Genomic DNA, 17,636 nt, shown 5'->3' on the forward strand with positions numbered 1-17,636 from the left:
GGTTCAAAGGTCGAGCAGGCGACTGAGTTTCTTTACTGGATTTGTGAACTTATTCCAATTAAACACAACCTTACTTCCACAATACACACCACCGCATTACACTGTGCTTTAGGTAGCATTGTTTAATCTATATATTTAGCAGATTGGCATTCATAGTCTTGGTCCTTCATAATTCCACCACAACCCTCGTGTATAATCTTAAAAAAAATAAAAATTAATTACAATACAAACTGACTAAAAAAAACCCAACTTGCTCATAAAAGAGAAATGGCACTTTATTTTAAAATAACTTTGCAACAAAGAGTACAATGTTGTGTAAAATATTTGAAGGTAACATTGAGTTACAGAAAACACAATGCAAGGACAGCAAAAAACAAAGAGAGGAAAATGATATAAAGTGGAGAGAAAATATATACAGAGTACAAACAAGCAACATTCTGACACCAAATACCCTGCAACCATGTTTAACTGTGTTGAAAAGAAGAGGGGGGGGGGGTTGCAGGCATAATAAAACACTGTAGGACCTTAGAACTACTAAAAGCTTTAACACTGACCACAAATAAACACTTTCACACCGAGCTTCGAGCAGCTGTAAGACTCAAAACTGTTGCATTACCAGTCAAGTTCATGGCAATGGGTGAAGAATGAAGCATGCCCAAGCTGTCAGTCATACATTAAGCATCTTAGCTGGTAGGAGTAGAACCGAACGCAATGCTCGGCTGTGTACACCATGGATTGATGGCGAGTGTGTGTGTGGTTTTTGAGTACGGCTTTTGATAAGTAGTGGGTAAAACCCAATACTGCTGGAGTAATGCTGAGATCAAGTGCTCTATTTAAGTGCACACAATTAATAATGCAGTAAATCCCAGACACAAGAAAGACGGAGTGATCTACATGAGCAAATAACACAGACAAAAACAGATTAGGAATAAATACAAATTTTACAGATTGTCCCTTTGATACAGTATAATACTCATTAAAACAAAGTAGATTTAAAGATAGGAGATCATAGTCAAGATCGTGTTAGGAGAAATGTCCGCATATAAGAGGAAGCTAAGCTAACCCCTGGCATTTTATAAAATATATGGCAAAGAAGCTTTAAGTGTTACCACTTTCCCTTCAGGAATATAAAATGGCTGAGTAGTAATGGGATATCAATACACATGTACTGCATAGCTGTAAAGAGACAAAATGCTGCTCAACAAAGATCTATTATATATTATATGATTATATTCCCAACAACCCCCAGAAAGTAAATCATATGTCATGAATATAAACCTCACCAGGCTTTCCTTGCCTATTTTCCATTATTTTCAAATATCTAATAAGGTGCACATGTCCAATTGGTGGTGTTTTATCAAATACAGCCTAGCTAGTGTGTTGTGTCTATGGTGGGCGGACCTGGCCGTCATTAGTCCACATCACTTTTTGAAGAATTTCTTGTTTAGAAGGAAGATGAGAAGATTGACATTGACTTTAGCCTTATCAAACATCTTCATCACAGCAACTCCTTCATACTGGAGCTGTAGCAAGTCCTACACACACACAAACACAGTTATTCATGACTACATAAGCAACAGTGCAATTTCCTGATACAATGGAAAACACCACCCACTAATTGCAAAAAGATTTACATAGTATTATATGTTCAGAATGCACTGGCCTGTTTTTTGATACAATCCAGATGATCAGTGTTTAGATGAACAGCATTTGTGCATTTTTGGGTAATTACCTGATATTTCAAGGGAAATCGTTCCATGTCCACTCCCAAAAACCGAGCCTTAACCAGGAAGGTGCCTCCCTCCTCACTGGGTATGATGTCAAAGATCACATTCTTGAACCTGCACACATGCAAACACACACACACACACAGGTTTGAAACAGACCCAAAACAAATATTCATAAATCTTACGAAAGCACTCGCATTCACTGATAGTGCTCTGATGTGTGATTTAGGTCACACTGATAAATGTTTTCAGCTTTCTTAGAAACTTTTCCAAAAACAGACTTTTCCCTTCTGTTTCTGTTCATCCAGACAGATTTGTCTGTAACATAGTTGTAACAGAAGCAAGATTTTTTTCTGCTTAATGCCAGGATCTGCAGACATAGAGGATTTAAAAGAGAAAGTAAACAAATGTCTGTGTGTGTGTGTATGTGGTTGGCTTTTCAGATGTTCCTACTGTGTGATGGGCAGATCCTCTATCTCCAGGAGGACTCCCTTCTCATGGAGCCGGGCAGCCGTGTAGGTCAGTGTCAGCTGCTTGCTCTTCTTCCCTTTAGTGTCTGCTGCCTTCTTTCCATTTTTCTGACTGATGGGCCAGAAGAAACACAATCAGCATGGAGCTCTTCTCCACACATACACACCATGTTATACATGTTTTAGTGCTTTTGTACCTCTGTGTGTGTGCATGTGTGTGTGTGTTACCTGGCGGTGAGGTTGTGCAAGCAGGTGGAGATGTACTGGCTGTAGTAGTCTATCTGTTCAGAGTGGAAGGAGCTCTTGCAGTGCAGGCTGTGCAGTGTGTGTTTGAGCTTCACCAGCTCAGCTTGCCGTCTTTGACGGTGCAGACGTTGATGACGGATATCCTACGACGGGGACAGCACGGTGTCTTACCAAAAAAAAATACACTTCTATACCCCTGAGGATTAAGCACAGATCTAGTGCTAGTGTATCTAAGAGCAATCCACAAGCCAACACAACTGTCTGTGTTATTTATTATTTTTATTTTTATTTTTTTTTACAATGAAATAACCTACTGCTTGTTTTATTTAAGTCCCACAAATTTTTAAAGTCGCTTTCATATCTATTGGTCCAAAAGCCAAAAAAAGGGGGGAGGGGGGGTTTCGGGACAAGACACACCAAACTGGTTGAGGGGTGTACAAGGTTGTAATTGTAGTCCTTCATTGGCCAGAAATATGAGGTCAGAAATCGTTTTGCCTAAGGGTTTGCAAAGTATGAGTAGAAACCGTAAAACTCCCTCGAGCACAGAGAACACAGAGACATGCTCAAAAATGACTAGATCATTATAAAAATAACTATAGTACATGATTTTAAAGAATTAATACATCCATGCATCCACTGTTTTACTGTTCATTTCTACAGCACTGCAGCACAGTTTGAATCTACAGAAAAATTTGTTTGACTTTTTGCAGTTGGATTGAATTCAGGGTCAAATTGCTTTCTTACTGCAATCAAACTGTGCTGTGTTCACACCTAACAAAACAAACTGCACAGAGAAAAACACACCAGGGTTCAATTTAACAACATATGTGAAAGCTCTCTGAAAGGAATACTCTAGTTTTACTGGAAAACATTTCCATGCTTTTATTTTTCTTAAATCTGTAAAAATCTTCATAAACAGATAGATGACAACACAATGTTTAGAGCTAATTTACATATGGACCTGGGTAATATGCTTCATGAGAGAGTGTTAACGTCTGCACCTGTATTGTGTTTGTACCTTGGCAATGAGCTGAAGTATCTGAGTCTCAGAATCTGGTGGAGTAAGTACTCCAAGAGCCTCCAGCCTCCTCAGGCTGCGCTGGATCTTCCGCTTCTTTTCCTCCAGCGTCAGGTTGCTATCAGCAATCAAAGACTTATTCCTCTTCATTTTCTCCGGGGTGCGGGCGTCTCTCTGCGCCCTGCAGTGCATCATCCAGCCATGCTGCACCTCCTAAACACACACAATGTATAGTGTTTCGTCCTCACTGTACCCGAGTGTACTGAAAGTGAGATTGTTGAAGATAGAGGAGTATGTGGATGTATGTTCACTTATACCTGATCCTGAGACACAGAGGATCGGAGGACCTCACTCAGTGTATCTCCAGGCTGAGCTCTTATCACATCAATTATCAGCTGCTTAGTGCTGGAACAGAGGTAAAATACAAACATTTGCACTAGCTGTAATAATTACAAACAAGATGTTTAATTATTTAGATTTTTTTTGATGACGGTGGAAAGAAGAAAGCATCGTTGTTCTAGGAATTTCAAAACGCTGTGTAATGCTTTGTACTCTAAAGTTTGTGTAAATAAATGAGGCTCACTTAAAGATACAAAATATAGGACCATTTTGTTAAGTTCTGTAGGAGTTACACTGACTGACAAGATCCACAGCCAATCAGATTAGAGAATGAGAACATGACAATAGAATGGAAGCCTAATATTATACTGTAAGGAAAATGGATTAAGGTGTGATGGATATTTAGGACTTCCTAGCTGATGGAGAAGACATTTATTTCTTTTGAAAATTGGTAAGAGGCAAATGATAGTCGGTCAAAAGATAGTTAGCTAATTTTTGAATCAATAGTCAGTTGTTAAGCTGTTTTAGTGAGTTAGTCAGCACTTAATGGCACACAGTTGAGTTTTTCTTTTTTGTTTTGCATTTTATACTCCACTACATTGGACAAGAGCAAATTAGCAGATTAACACTCACTTGTACTCCTGCTCTGGGTAATTTTGACAGAATTGTGTCTATGACCTGATCTGTTGGTATGCTATCATAACAGGCATTTTTATTGGTCAAGAGTAAAGCAATCAAGATAGCTTTGTATTTAACAAGCTTTGTGCTTGTTTCCATACTCGACACATCTAGTACTCCTATGTGTCATTGTTATGTAGTAATTATTTAATGTATAGAATTCAATTCAATTTGAAATCTTTATACATTTGAACAAGCCATAGGCAAAGGTGGCAAGAAAAACCTTCCTGAGATTGTGGTTTAGGATGTAACCTTGAATTCATGCTTAATGTGTAATACTCACAGCTTTCAGATTTATTTGCATAGTGGAGAAAATATTCCTCTGCACGTAGCTTACATTTTACTACCAGAGAGGGCAAAATCTTACATCCTGCTGCTTTAACATTCATAAACTATTTTTTAACAGTCAAAAGTGATAATGTGATTGAGCTAAAATATGGTTTCTCTGTAAACAGTTCAGTACATTACCTGAATCAGAACAACAGAGAACACACCCTGTGTGGCCAAAAGTATGTGGACACTTGACTTTCTCAGTTATATGTGCTTTTTAAACATCATATTCCAAATTCATTCACCCTTTACTGTTATAATAAACTACACCTTTCTAGGAAGACTAGATTTTGGAGCACGGCTATAAGGATTTGCTCACAATAGCATAGTGAGGTCAGGGCCTGAGGTCAAGTGAGGAGGCCTTGGGGTGCAGTCAGTGTTCCAGTTTATCTCAAAGATGTTTAGTAGGGTTGAGATCCGAATTCTTGAAGCCGCTTCTTGTGGTTCTTCCACTTAAGCCTTTGCAAACCATGTCTCCATGGAGCTGGATTTGTGCACAGGGGTATTGTCATGCTGGAGCAGGTTTGGACCCCTTAGATTCACTGGAGGGAAATTGCAAAGCGATTGCATACAGAGACAATTACCTGCTTCCAACTTAGCGGTAATAATTTAGGGAAGGCCAACATATGGGTTTGAAGGTTTGAAGTGTCCACAAACTTTTGGCCATATAGTGTAACAGCATACACAATTATATTTAGAACTTTGCCTTTTAAATCAAGGCAACATCACATGATGCCTCACCTGAGCAGAATGCCTCGAGCATCGGGTTTCTCATCAGAGCTTTTAAAGATGTCAAACTTGGAGGTGAGGGTGAGCGATACCTCCATCTTATTGTATTGAGCCAAAGTCTGCTCCAGATTTGGGTCTGCAGAGTTGATAACCCCCTCTCCTATGAGAGATCATTACAAATAGACATGTTTAAAAAGTTAGTTACACTCGCTAGTAACTAAACCATTCACACACACTAATATGCGCTTTTCTCTAATGCCTCTGCTCAGGAGTAATAATCAGTTCTATTCAGATAATAAACACCCCAAATAACATAACACACTATAAAGAAGGCTGTAAAAGTTTGTCTGAAGAAGTGTTAAAGTAAGGTCACTCTATTTTGAGAAGATAGATTGAGATTTCAGGGAGGGAGATTATTTGGGGAGCATGTGTGATGTAGTTATTCGGAGTACGCAGGTGTGCAGACTAACCAACAAGGGCTTGAACAGAAGGCACTTTGCCGAGGTCCCTCAGCAGCAGGAACAGAGCATCATTCTGATCAGGACACAGTGCATCCTGGTGCTCCAAGAACAGCTGAACACAGACCAAGACTCAAACACTTTAGAACATACAGCAGAATGAACTCTTTATATAAAAATTCACATACAAAAGAATATGACAACAAAAGATTGGTAATAAACAGACATACCTTGTGAGTGTTTATGAGCTCGCTAATAGAGATGTAGATAACAGGTTTGTTGAGGATGACCATTTCAGAATATTCATCAATGTTAAAGCGCTCCCCAGGCTCGGGAACATCACACACCATTTTCAAGAACTTCCTGTTAGTCAAACAGGGGCTGTTCGAGTCAACTGTCTCAAAACTCCTTACATTCCAGTAACAATATTTAATTAGTGACTGTTGAACTCACTTGAATTTGCCGTGCATGTGTGTGATGTAGTCATTCAGGGCTCGCAGATGTGCAGAGTCCCCATAGAAGGGCTTGTGTGCTGCGCTGTGTTGCAGGATTCGGGCAATAGAACCGAGGGTACGTCGCTGATCAGGCAGAAGAACCGAACCTACTCCAAACTCTACAACATCAAATCCATCAGGAGCCACCACAGCAGGGTTCATGTAGCGGTAGTACACCAGGTTGCCTACAATCTAACAGAACTGATAATTACACAGCTGTACAGAAATCTATAAACTACACAAGAGAGACATAGAAGTGCAAACTTCAACTGACCACTTCTACTGCTTGTAGAAATAAACACACTAACCTTGTACAACTCCTCCTCGCTGGCTTGAGGAAACTTCTCATGCAGGGAGTCTCGCAGAACTTTAGCAGTGTAGCGCAACCCATACCTAACACACACACACACACACACACACACAAAATGGCACGTGAGATTAAAGTCTGCATCAGAGCAAAGCACTCCTCAAAACAGCTAAAGGTTGGGGTGGGGATTGGGGGAATAGGGGAGCCTTTATTTACTTATCTTTTAAACAGGTATAATTTATCAAGATGTCCCCAGAACATTTTCTAGATCTGCATCCAAGAACCACAGTGAAAACGCTAGAAAATTCCATATAGATATATCCCTAAATAGTTTATGTAGTAAATAACCTCCATTTAAAAGGCCCCAGTGGCATAGCTCCTTAGTGGTGCAAATATAAAATGTGTTCCACTCTATCGTCAGGAGATTGTGAGTTCAAGTGCTGAGAATGGCACTGCCATCTGTGGCTAAAAAGATCCAAGGTGGCAAATCATGCAGTGTTGTCGAGGGAAGAAGGATGGTATTAAGCTCTCCCCTGTCAATTGGAGCGAAATTAACTAACCGATGTGAGTGTGTATGAGCTCATGTACATGTAACAGAGCAGCTTCCAACTTCTGAGGTTTCACCCTCTCTAGTCATTAGCTGTAGTGTAACAGGGGAGAACTAGCTAGTGAGAGGGAATTTGCAAATTATTACTGTTGGGAGAGAAGAGGGGGAAAAGCTTAAACAAATAAATAAACTAAATATATAAAGTAATTTACTTAACCAGCATAGAACTTGGACCTCCAAATGGTAGTAATCAAGTGTTGGAGCCGAGAAATACAATTTTCTTCTATTGGGGTTTTGGCATATTTTTAGCCAAAAAGAAAGAGTAGAAGGAGCACTCTGAAAAGACATTACAAACACTATGCAGGTGTGTATATACATACGGTAGTTTGTGCAGGTTGCTGGTGATGGCATGAAGCACACGGTCAGTCAGCGTCTTCAGGTTAGTGATTGCAATGTTTAAACGCTGCTGCACCTCTGGGTGACTGAGGGCCTGCTCTGCACTCACCTCATATGGCAGTGAGCTGTGAAAACACACCACAAACATAGCATGAACACACAAAATAATAAAACAGAAATTCTACTAGAACACAACGTGAATGAATATTGTACACAATATGCAGAACGTGTTCATAGAACAGATGTAGCACTGACCTCTTGTGGCCGGTCTGGCTCTCAGTCTGGTTGATCCAGCTCTTGTATATCTCCACAGGATCTATGCGAATGCTGAGTGTGCGGTCCTGCAGAACCTCACGCACCACTGGCCCCAAAATCTCCTTCAAGGCATTCTGGCCACGAGCGTGACGATAGAAACTCACCAGCATCTTTATAACTGTGGGGTTCCCAGTTACCACCTCCTGAGGCTGGTCCACCTTCAGTCTTTCTCACAGAAAAATACATAAAATGCAACATATAAATAACACAATATAACTTTTAAGTCAAGCTAATTAAGCCGCTACAGCATCGCCTGAAATTCATGCTTGAGGAGGAAAAAAAGGGGCATCGATATGGGAACTATACTTGATCTCGTGGCGAAGGGCAGCTGTGAAGAGCTGCAACAGCAGATATGCCTCTCTACAGTCAGAGCCGTAGTTAAAGAGAGTGAAGATGACCGTCTCCATGAAACGTGTGCTCTTATTCTGTGGCATCAGGAATATGAGTTGGGCCAGGTATGATGGCTGGGTCTGTGGACACAAACAGACACACGACAGGATCAGTTTATGCAGAACCAAACGCAAGAAGCACTAGAGACAATCCCTACGTGAACGGCATTGCATGCCAGAGTAATGCCTTTCAAACTAACTCGTTATTCTCTAGAATTTTTCCCAGTGTTATTTCCATATGCTTCATATTTGCAAGGAAGTTCACTTATGCTAATCACCCATATTCACTGAAAGTAATTAAAGCATTACTACGCATTGTGAAAAGAAAAGAGAATACCAGTTCACTCAAACATCACATATAATGGAAGTCTATCGGCAGTTGTTGGAGCAGCCAGTCAACATTATTCATTGGTAAAACGTACAAATATTTACATAAAAATCACTGTAGTAAGACATTCCCTTTGACCTCATACTAACACCAGTACTGTTAGAGTGTAACAGCTGTAGTTTTAAATTTGTGTTAGTTACAATTATTTAATGTCTTTCAGTTTCGGTTGAGTCAACAAGTTTTCTGTTTCAGCACAAAAAATGTTGAATGTTGACATTGTCATTAATACACATTACAGATGGTATATAGATAGTTGGTTGAAAACACTGGAGCGTTCCTTCAAAGTTAACGTCCATACGCAGCTAGGAAATGGATGTACCTGCAACAGGTAGAACAGGTGCTGATAAGCCTCCAACTTCTCCCTTTTGTCTTTGCTCAGAGACTTGAGACCTTTGTGTTTGTCCAGGGCCATCATATCAGACAGCTCTTCTTTGTTCTTCTTGGTGAGTTTCTTATGGTGCGACACCACCTCCTGCACCCCAGGACCAGACCAAACAGGACAGAGTCACACATGGAGTAGTTTTCATGAACAGACATCCTGGCGCCGAGAATAAACAACTAAAGCACTGATATTTCTCTGAAAACAATTAAGTAATTAAATTCATGTGGGATGTCAAAGAACAACATGTCCGCTGACTAAGAAGGCTGAACAACTTTCTTCGTGTGTGGTTTCTGACCTGGAGCGTGACCCGGTTGCGGACCAGCAAGCCGATCTTCAAGTCCATAAGGTCCAGGTCTGCCTCCAGTTGTCTGTTGGAGCGGATGGTGCGCACCACCTCTTCCCGCAGACGCAGCAGCTCCCCCTCCTGGCGAATATCATCATCCCCCAGTTCTAACAGGTGTGCAAACTTGCGCACGACAGACAGGGGGGGAGTGCTGGAGTGTACTGTGTGCACACAGATAGAGACAGACATGGAGAAAATGTAAGAACATGTAACAAGAGAGTATTTCAGCACAATGTTAGCACACGCTACATGATCTGTTGCCAAAAAGCATTTAAGAAAATGGCTATTTAAAAGTTAAAGAGTACTTTACTTCAGATCTAACAAAGATTAACATACAATTAACAAAACAAAAACAAAAAAAAAAAACATACCCAGCATCCTGTACTCTTCACGTGCCTTATTGGCTCTGAAGAAAGCCTGGATCTTTATGATGGCACCAACCTAAAAGATACAAACTTCATACATTTACATCTAGTTTTTTCCTCTCATATGTTCAACTGTAATTTGCAGTTAAGCTGAGCTACTCACATGTCTTCTGAAGTAGCGCAGACGAGCCCGATACCTCCTCTGAGTGATCCACATCTTCACCCATGCCTGGATCTATGAAAGCACAACCAGATAAGAAAGTGTAGGGAAAAATTGAACTTCTGTATGAATTACAAAAGGTATACAGTATATGCTCTTACTTTGACCACTGCTCTCCAGTTCCGATAGAGGTACTCCAGTCTCTTCCTATAGGCTCTTTGTTGCAGACACCTCCGCCAGTGAGACTACCAAACCAGCACAAACACAATCATTAGATAATTTACCCAGTGATGCAAAAAAGCTTTGCCCTATTTCAAAATAACACTAACGCTAGAGCCATCTTTCTGAGCAGCTGCAATAAATTTGGTGGCAGCATTTCGATGATTTCTTACCTGTATGGTAATAATGGCAGGTAGCTGAGTGTTGAGGAAGTGCAAGCGCTCAGAAAGCTTCTGACGGAGGAGGAAACCTCGTGCACGGGCTTGCAGCTGCACCACCATCAGTTCACTGGCCTTCCATTGCACCTCCCGACTGTGTGCCACAGTTACACTGTTGCACACTGCCTGCAATTTAATTTTCATAATCCATAAATAAATTATCATTTGAATATTAATGTATGTAAATTCCAACATGCTGCGTCTAGTGCAGAAATATTTTGATTCTAGTACTTTAATAACCCTGATTCCTTGGCATAAGAAAATGGATTTGAAGAAACATTTAATTTTAACAAAAGTTTATATTTTGTATTTAGGCTTATGTAAGTAGTTCAACATTTTCCTACTCTTTGCATTCACGTGTTCACACTATGCATTATACCACAGGATCAACAACACTTTGGACCCTGTGCACTAAAGCATATACAGGAAATAAGACACCACTTCGAATGCAGCACAATCGTTAAGGATGCTTTAAAAATTAATCACGCATGAGAAAAAGTTAAAGGATACTAGTCTTTATAAAACATTAATCCTGGGTAACATTAGGAAAAAAGAAACGTTCTGGAAAAAAGGTACGATACTCCCCCTTATGCAGTTTATACACAAATGCATAGTTCAGAAATGCTGCAAATATTCATTTTGTGAGAAAGGTATAAACTTATTAATATTCCAATGCATTCAAATTATACAGCTCTTAAGAAATAATTATCCAAAGAAAAGAAATAGACATAGAACAAACAGAGAATATTAATGGCATATTAATGACACGAATACTGCTTAAAGATTCAGGCTGTTGAAGGCAGATCTGTTATTTGTGGTTGCAGTAACAGTACTGTAAGTACCTGGATTTCTTCATGACTGAGAAAGATGCTATTCTGGACAAATCCATGAGGTCTCTCCCAGCCACCCTCCAGCTTTTGCAGATGGAAGTAGTACGAGCTGCCATCTAGAGTCTTTGTTCTAATCCATGGGCTTTTGTTATCACCTGTTCCGAACGAAAGACACAAGATAAGAGGTTTCTTCCTAATATCATCTCAGGGAGGTTTTTCCTTGCCACTGTTGCCACTAGCTTGCTCATTAGGGATAAACAAAAATGTATACAAATAAAAATATATATATGTCTTGCATTTATATATATTCACTCCAATAGTATGTGAAAGTATAGTACAGTCGTGGCAGTACAGTAACAGTCTATGATGAGACAATTAGACTGACCTTCCATGTGCTTGGCACGAAGCAAGGCAGACAGCTCAGTTTGGTACACAGCTGCACACTCCGCTACCACACTCCTCAGAGCCACTTCTGGCAAACGCATCACTCGCAGGGTCTGAGAGGCTTTACCTTCCTTCACTGCCTGATTAACCGCAGCCAGGCCCAGAGACACTGACAACAAAATTCACACATAAGAACTTATAAGATACATTCTAAAAACCAGCAATAGAGAAGCCTGTATTCTTGTAAGTTAGATGATCTTCAGGCATGTTCATACTTTCACACCTGGATCAGCCCTGGGTATGCAAGCTGAGTTCAAAATGTCCTAAATGTAAGGTTTCACTATACACTCACTCTTCAGAGCTTTCTGAGTATCCTGGTTAGCCAGACTGACTCCCTCCTGAATATCAGCTAACCACAGTTCTGCTCCAGGGTCTCGAATCATCTGCACCATGAATACAGACACAAAACAAAGACAAGAAATGAAAACAAAATCTAATAAGGCTAATTCAAAATCTGTCTGTATCTCTACAATTCTTTCTCCATGTTGCTGTATACAACACCTCTGCCTTGCGCTTCTTGAGATGGGTAAGTACATCGTGGTAGCGCTTTCCATTCTGTGGCACTACATCTTTCAGGCCACTAGACAGCAGCAACAATGCAGCCAGAGTTTTCTGAGGGTCACTGCGACAGAGGGCCTGGTTGATCAGTCCAATAGTTAGGATCTCTAATAAAAAGACAAGAGGAAGGATACATGGGGTTTCTATAATTATACAAACCAAGGGCTCTAGACAATTGAGAAAAGTTCTAATAGGTTGGAAAGGTAGAAACCTATACTTACGGTCATGCTCCTCCTGAGCTGCCATGTTAACACTGTTCACTCCACTTTGCAGCTCATTCCAGGTCAGAAGCACTCTGCCAGCCTTCCTCTTCAGTTCAGAAAGCTCCTCAAAATACCTAAGTAAAGACTGAACTAAATATAATGTGTACAAATATTTGTGTGCATGTTTGTGTATAAATATTGTTTTTTGTCAAACTGGCTCCTTTCTCAAAATGACCAAATGATCTTTGCAAGCAGATGCCATGACAAGGTTGGAAAGTAACTCCCATATTCACAAAAAAACCTTTTTTTTAAAAAAAAAAATATAGTTGTGTTAATCTGGCTTCTTACTCAACATGATCCTTGCAGGCAGATGCCAAGGCAATGCATAATGTGAGTGGACTTAAGAGGAGTAGGTAAGGACTCTTAGCTGCTGAGTAGTTAGAAGCAGTACGGGTTAAAATGACCACTGATAAAACAATCCTCTGCAGTGTGTCGCACCTTTGCATTAAGCTGTCGTCGATGTCTGCAAGGCCAGCAGCAGGGCTGACCAGAGTGGCATAGAATGCGCCCATATCTTTAGCCTCCAGCGTCTGGTTGATCAATGCCACTGCCGACAGCATTTCTACAGCCACGAAGAGCTCCTCCTGCTGCAGCTCACCCTACACAATCACACACACACAAAGCAGATTCAGCATAGAAGCAAACCTAACCAAATATCATGTTTAACTTTCAGCTAAAATACATTACATATTAATAAAAGTTGTTCTCTATATTCTACAGTATCTTTAAAAAAATCCTTGTGCTAGGTGCACTGTTTGTTGAGGACTGCTTATGCACACAAATACACTTCTCATATTTGAGCTTCGGCTGCAGATTTTTTTAAAGTAAAACTTCATTATCGTGATCGGCCTACGTGTTGGAGCCCGAATCCTGGATCACAGAAGTGTCTAATATGCAAAATCCTACTTTAGGGAGTGCAAAATTTGACAGTGTTATACAAATCCTCTACAGCTTACTAGGCTTTAATGACGCTAGAAGAAGGAGAACTGAATCAGTCTGTATGTTTTGGTAAATGTGGTGCTATGTTAGCCACCTGGGGGCACTGCTGCTGCAGAGGAGCGAGTTCTCTCTGGTAAAGCTCAGCAGCGAAAGGGTAAACATCAGGCAGGAGCGCATCAGGGTTCATCAGGGCACGCACTGTCTGACGTGGCTCACCACACCGCAAAGCCTCGTTGATTTTGGATATTGCCTGCAGCACTATACACACACACACACAGTCAAACTCATGAGTATGACTTTAATTCATTTTTATGTCATAAAGCTGGGCATGAACTGACTGGTTCCTGAGCGCTGAGCTTCCTCATTGGCCACGCTGATACCTTCCTGCAGCTCATTTCTCTCCAGAGGGTCCACACAGCCCAGATCCTAGAAGAAAATATTACACACACATACTGACTCACACCTTAAGCAAACAAAGATAAAGAAGACGCAATGCAAGGCTATATGAGTTGCAAAGCTCCCACCAGGGCTTTCTGTTCTCGGTCAGATGTGAGCTGTTCCAGATACCAATCAGAATTGTCTCTAAGCAGCCCCCTGAGGGCAAGACTTGGGTTCTGCAGGGCTGATAGTAGAGCCAGGGCATCGCCACAGTCTATTGCCTCGTCCACACGCTCTACAGCTGCACGCACTACACAAGCACACACACCCCACAGCACATCACATCACAATTCGATCATACAAAAGTTCAAACATTCCCACAGGCATAGTACTAGAGCACTGACTCACCATTAACTCTAGTGATGTTGTCTTGAATCTCACTTTGTGTCAGATACTCTTCATAAATATCCTTTTCCATGGAGCCATTTGCCTAAAAACATTGAATAATTCATCGTAATCGCAATTTGATTCAGACATATTATATTTATGTTATATGATCTGACCAAACACAAGACTTTAGCACTTTAGTGTCCATTACTTTAGCAGAAGCCTTGGCTGCTTTGTGAGCACGAGCCTGGCGCAGCATCTCCTGGTAGACGGCCATGAGCTGCTCTTGCAGGTTAGTGAGCATGGCGTTGGGATTGCGCAGTGCTTGTGCAGTGTCCTCAACACAGCCCCGCTCCACCGCCTCATTAATGGCTATCACAGCTGCATGCACTGCACACATGACCGGGAAAGTATCCATAGAAGATATTCACATCCCAAATTTCCATAATGTAGCAAGAATATAATATAATGGGCACACTTCATAACTTATTGCTACTTGCTGAAAAGTCAAACTTTCATTAGCATCAGCACTGACAACAGGCTGGTCCTGTTCTAACATGTTACAGCAAAACCTAGACGTGATAAATCTTACCAGCAGCCTCATCCACCGACAACTCATTAGCAAGAATTCCTCCAATCTTGCTGAAAGCAGGCATCTGGATACCATATTTATCCAGTTCCAGTTTCATGTTATTGATCTCCTCATCTAGGCAAAGGAATGGGGGAAAAGGCACATCAATATTCAGACTAAGAAGTCAAGAAAAAACAAAAAGGCTTGGGGGAAAAAAAAATTTATGCTTCTACCTGTGAACTTGACTTTGCCACACAGGTCATGGATTTGAGGAGCCAAACCCTGACGAAAAAGGTACAGGCTACAAGAAAATAATGCCAATAATTAAATGAACATTAAAATGACATTTCTGGTAGAATTACACTGTAAAGTACAAGCTCTATAAATACATCACAAGTGCAGACCTGAGTGCATGGATACAATAGACAGTTCGTGGCATATTCTTCTTATCATAGATGTCTGTGGTCTCAGGGTAGAAAATCTGAGGGAGAAAAGGGAATTACAGATATTATAGTGATGACTGTGTGTGGTCAATATTTTGAATTAAAGAACATACATTTTAAGGGAAATATGCTTTATTGGTTTAATTTACCGTTGGCAGTCCAACCTCTACTAAGGCATTCCTCCAATGGTTGATGTTATCGGTGTGGCGAAACTGCAGTCCTACCACCTATAATCACACCAACAATTTATCGGTTTGTATTCTGTGGTTAAATGCACTCAGCGTCTCATTTATTCAACACACCTTACACAGAAGAACGACAATTAATGGTATCTGTTGATACATACAATTTATGTGGTGGGTAATTATAGCACAGTGGTGTCTAATGCTGGTATTTCGACATCAGATCATTTCCACACAGTAATGTGTAACGGGGAAGCAGATATACTATTATTTCTACTAGAGACATAATATTTCTTACTTTTATTAGACACATATACCAGCTTATATAGAGGCAGCTTATATTTGTAAAGGGATTATAGCACTCTTTTCATTCCCTAGTGGTTTATCAGTGTCTGGCTATACAACAATGATGTTCGTATCTTTCTGATAGGTTCTCATCTCTTTCATATTAAATCAGACCTTGTAACGTTCCTGGTTGAGGTCATAGATCTTCTTCAAAGGAACAATTTTTGGAGCAAAACAATGGCCAAGCTTAGCCAAGAGAACCCCATTCCTCAGTGCCTCCTCCAGCTCAATGGAAGGTGGAAGCTCCTCATTCAGGCATGCCTCCATCCACCTGAAAGCAAGTTAAAAAAATACATAAATAAAATAAATCACATTTCATTTTTCTATGTTAAAGGAAAAATCCACCCTGAATGACTTGCATTTAAATCTATATATTATTACACACTTGGCTCAGATCAGCTTCTAAAGACTTGCATGCTTGCATGCTCGCCGTCAACACTATTGTGCTGGTCATCTTGCAGCTCACTAACTGGCCTCATCCAGAGTGACTTACATTTTATACAACTAGGCAATTGAGGGTTAAGGGTCTTGCTCAGGGGCCCAGCACTGGCAGCTTGCTGAACATGGGATTCAAACTCAAAACCTTCTGATCAGTAGTCCAACACCACTTCTACATTGCATTTCTCATTAATATGACTTTATTTCAATCATCACTGGTATTAGTGAGTGAAGGAAAAGAAGTTCATTTAAAAGAGCCAACAGCAACTGAGGTTGATGCGTGAAAATTGTTTCCCATATTAAATACCAGTAATGTCAGTTCAGCACATCATACTAATTCCTCACAAAAAAATACCTTATCGACCAACAAATTAACACAACAACCACTCAACACATCAGAACTAAACATAGTTCATGTGCTCCTGGGTGGAGTTTTCCTTCATGTGGATGCAGTAGGAACTGAGGAGAGCAGCAGGGTCTTGCCTCTTTGCCTCCTCCAAGCGGCACAAGTACTGATAAGCCACATTCTGGATGCGTTGTTCATCCATTTCTTCTGCTGTTAACCGTTCATCTTTAAAAACAAGTTACAAAAAGAAAGAATTAAACCTGAACATAAACCTGAAACACATCCTAAAGTATATGACGAGTGTAAGAGTATTTTCACACCAGAAGTGGTTAAGTAGTGCAGCGACTTAGACCTGAACCTATGAACCTCACTCTATTGGTTAGTGCTCTCTAAATGACAACTTAGATAACAATATACGACGTACAATACAATCAAATCTAGATAAAACTAAATTAAATACTTTATATTAGTATGAGTTATGAAGACACTTAATATCTAAAGCGTTATTAATAGCTGTAAACACTTCCGCAGATCTGTAACATTAGTTCATCTGATCACTTATAGCTTGTATTTACGCGACAGCAATATAAGTAGTTTACTTACATCCTGACCGGATTTGACCACCGGATTCTCCCATTTTAATTCGTCTTGGATGTTTACAGATTAAGTTGAACTATTTTTTTGGCTAGTTTTCAGCTCTCCAGGTCCAGTTATGATTGTATCGCGACACTGAAAACTAACGTCTCCTGTCTATAAACCCGTATCTGACAAAACAACAACTGAAACGCTGTTAAAAACAAATCCTACAATATTATGTCTTCAACAACAAAAATGCCCTAGGAATAAAGTCGATTTCGGTCGGTGCGAAACGACTATAATAATCCGCGATCTAACACGCTTGTTGTTTAGAAATCCTAAATCACACTTGGAGTGTTGTTACTCTCCGGTCAGTTTGAATATCCCGCCGCAATCCCATTGGCAAGCCTGACGCGCG

At 40.4% G+C, this 17,636-nt stretch overlaps 1 protein-coding gene across 1 annotated transcript; it reads right to left on the reverse strand.

Moving 5' to 3' along the window:
- Positions 1-254: 254 nt before the first annotated feature.
- On the reverse strand, positions 255-17,623 carry iqgap3 (IQ motif containing GTPase activating protein 3). The gene is made up of 38 exons (XM_058394455.1): positions 17,246-17,623; positions 16,780-16,867; positions 15,973-16,129; positions 15,481-15,558; positions 15,293-15,369; positions 15,122-15,189; positions 14,910-15,023; positions 14,529-14,707; positions 14,339-14,420; positions 14,077-14,240; positions 13,891-13,978; positions 13,647-13,810; positions 13,052-13,212; positions 12,572-12,687; positions 12,294-12,457; positions 12,085-12,175; positions 11,734-11,901; positions 11,361-11,503; positions 10,474-10,644; positions 10,243-10,326; positions 10,085-10,156; positions 9,928-9,997; positions 9,509-9,717; positions 9,151-9,303; positions 8,361-8,524; positions 7,995-8,219; positions 7,724-7,864; positions 6,798-6,882; positions 6,449-6,681; positions 6,226-6,358; positions 6,008-6,110; positions 5,550-5,697; positions 3,779-3,866; positions 3,462-3,674; positions 2,426-2,586; positions 2,181-2,309; positions 1,733-1,841; positions 255-1,535 (listed from the first exon to the last, which is right to left on the reverse strand). Exons 1-38 carry the CDS (start codon positions 17,277-17,279, stop codon positions 1,422-1,424), a joined length of 4,941 nt encoding a protein of 1,646 aa, XP_058250438.1. The 5' UTR covers positions 17,280-17,623; the 3' UTR covers positions 255-1,421.
- Between the last annotated feature and the right edge of the window lie 13 nt (positions 17,624-17,636).

Source organism: Hemibagrus wyckioides, linkage group LG01 (assembly GCF_019097595.1).
Source record: "Hemibagrus wyckioides isolate EC202008001 linkage group LG01, SWU_Hwy_1.0, whole genome shotgun sequence".
NCBI classification, from domain to species: domain Eukaryota; kingdom Metazoa; phylum Chordata; class Actinopteri; order Siluriformes; family Bagridae; genus Hemibagrus; species Hemibagrus wyckioides.